This window comes from Mesitornis unicolor, unplaced genomic scaffold (assembly GCF_000695765.1).
Source record: "Mesitornis unicolor isolate BGI_N332 unplaced genomic scaffold, ASM69576v1 scaffold8894, whole genome shotgun sequence".
In the NCBI taxonomy this organism is placed as follows: domain Eukaryota; kingdom Metazoa; phylum Chordata; class Aves; order Mesitornithiformes; family Mesitornithidae; genus Mesitornis; species Mesitornis unicolor.
In genome coordinates, this window is record NW_010179362.1 from 46,578 (window position 1) to 49,183 (window position 2,606).

A 2,606-nucleotide genomic window follows, 5' to 3' on the forward strand; every position below is an offset into this window, starting at 1 on the left:
GCACGGATGGAGCGGATTTGGTCGATGGACAGGACCTGCTGGAAGTCCTCGGCGGGGGGGTCCATGGTCTCGTCGCAGCTGAGTTCAGCCACACTGGAAGAGAGCTGCATTGCCAGGAGCCAGGAGACCCTGCGGCATCAGGACACATCTAAAAATCCTAAAGGATGGGTCAGGAAGACAAAAAAAACATTTGTTTTACATTTTATATTGGATCCGTCAAACCAGGACACAAAGACTGGCTGGAGAACAACTCATGAAATTATTTCCAACAACCAGACCCAAAGTGCTCCTGTGCCTGGGGAGACCTGGGCTGCACGTGTCCAGAAAGCAAGACCTGTCCCTCCAGATAGGTGGTGCAGCATCTTCCTGTGCTTTTGAGCTCCTCATGTCCTTCAAGATAATTTCCCACCCCTTTGACCCCTCTGTCCTCCCTCTCCTTCCCCAGGGGAAGGTGCCAGCCCTCCTTAGAGGAGAGGAGCCCTGAAGCTCAGACTAATCCCGAACAGTGTCTCCTCCAGGAGCAGGACACTCTGGTTTGGGACCCTCCAGTGCACCCCAAGCAGCCCCCCAGTGCCATACCCTGCACACACCAGGGTCAGGGGGTTGGAGGCACATTTAATTTCAGGCAGCATCAGCAAGAAATCACGATTAAAGAGACACAGACATGGCCAGGGACAGCCCAAGCCTGCAGATTTGAGTGGCCAGACCTGGCCATTGGTGTGAAACCCTGGATAGGCTGGGGTTGGAGGACAGAGGGGGCAGGTGGGAGCGGGTCCAACACAGATTCAGATCCACGGGTGGAGAGAGAAACTTCCCGCATCAGCCACCCATGAAACAGAGCTCTCCAGGAGTGTGCAGAGGATGGACACCATTCATTGCATGCCAGACCTCAGCAAAGAGCTTTTCCCCAGCCCCAATTTCAGGATCAGATAGTTGGCTTCCCCAGGACAAGGCTATCCCCTTGCAGCTCAGACAGCAATCCCTCAGTGACAGTGATGCTGTCGCACTGCCCAGGCCCAAGGGAAGGCTCTGCTTCAACAGGGAGGTCCCCACCGAGGTCTGCAGGGGCTTTCCAGGAGGTGCGGGGCCACAGGTACAAATCTGCCCATGCAGCAGCAGGAGGCAGAGGGAAGATTGATTTTCATTAGCTAGGCTGACCTTGAAGAGCAGCAAAAAGCAAAGGCGACTTACTTTGACTGCTCAGGCAAGATCTGTTCTTTCCCATCCCCCTCCCCAGGAAGCAATGGCCACCAATCTGCTGAGATTTGGGGTTTTTCCCTGCCCTCCTGCCGCCTCCCTCCATGATCTCAAGGGAGATGCTCACCCCATCCGGGGAGATGCAGAGCGCAAATGAGCCACTCTCCTGGGACACTCACAATGGATCTGGACACTGGTTTGGTTAACGGAAATACCAAGGTGAACTGTGAGGGCAGAGGATGGATTTGTGAGCTCCTGCTGCCACTAAGCCCCTCACCTGGGGGGGTGCTACCCCAGCACAGGCCCAAAGCCCCCTGGACCCCCAAAGAGATAGGACATATCTCAGCTGGGACCATGCAGGCTCCCCTGTCCCTCACCAAACAGGTCCCATCATGGGGTGGGACCAGTCAAGGGACGAAGCTGATTTACACCCAGGGAGGAGCCGTTCACACCCAAGTATCCATCCCCCCCCAGCCTGATTTGGCATCAGGTCTCAGCCAGCGAGACCGCCCATGAGGGTCCCAAGGGGTGACCCAAAGGGAGAGACCGGAGCAGCAGAGGGTCCCAGTGTGGTTTGGGCAGTGGAACCGGGAGGTGAAGAGCAGCCAAGGGGCACACCCAGACCAGCTACACCCAATCCTCCACAAGAGAGAGCAGAGGAGACCCCCCAAGCCATGGCAGGAGGACACTGAGGAAGGACAGAGCCCCAGGGATGGTGGACAGAGAGAGGAGCTGGCCATCGTGCCACCGGACACAGGATCTGGGTCCAGGGCTTGGTCACAGCATCCCACGACAGGTCCTGGGGGGTCCCCAGTACCAAACCGGGGCTGCTCCTAGACCTACAATCCCCAGGCGCAAGGGTCTGACATGGAGCAGGCAAAGGTCCCTTTGGGACATAAGGGGACATGAGCCAGAGGGTCCGTGGGTCCTGCAGTGCAGTGAGATGGGGGAAAGCAACCCCAGCACCCCCCACTTGCTCCCAACCCACCCTGCTCCAGTCGAACCAGTCCGATCCTGGGCTGCAAACAGTCCATATCTCGCTCCCCACCATCCCCAAGGCACTGCTGCCCCCTCTCTGCCTACCTGCCCATCTGAGGGGTACCAGGGCAGCGTGTCCCCTCCATCCTCCTCCTCACACCCTGCCAGGCGGGCACACCAGCTCCGGAAACCGGGCAAGCTTTATGGCCACCAGCGGCCCCAAACATGTAAAGTTCGTGTGATAACGGGCCGGAGAGCTCGTAAAAGCAAATCATTTACAGGCTGGAGGTGGCCGCGGGCCGGGGACGAGCTGCGCCGGGCGACCAGGTGGGAGAAAAGGGCTTGGTCCCCCCGGAGGGGTCCCTGCACCCTGTCCCGGGTGCTGTAGGGTGGCGTGGGATGGTGGCGGGAGAGTGACCCCACTCCCCCCC

General features: G+C 58.7%; 1 protein-coding gene across 1 annotated transcript in view; it reads right to left on the reverse strand.

The window, feature by feature from the left end:
• The window catches only part of LOC104539258 (protein sprouty homolog 3-like), a 911-nt gene extending 801 nt beyond the window's left edge, over positions 1-110 (reverse strand). Inside the window, 1 exon segment of the mRNA XM_010182735.1 lies at positions 1-110. Coding sequence (XP_010181037.1) covers positions 1-110 — 110 coding nt within the window.
• Positions 111-2,606: the final 2,496 nt, after the last annotated feature.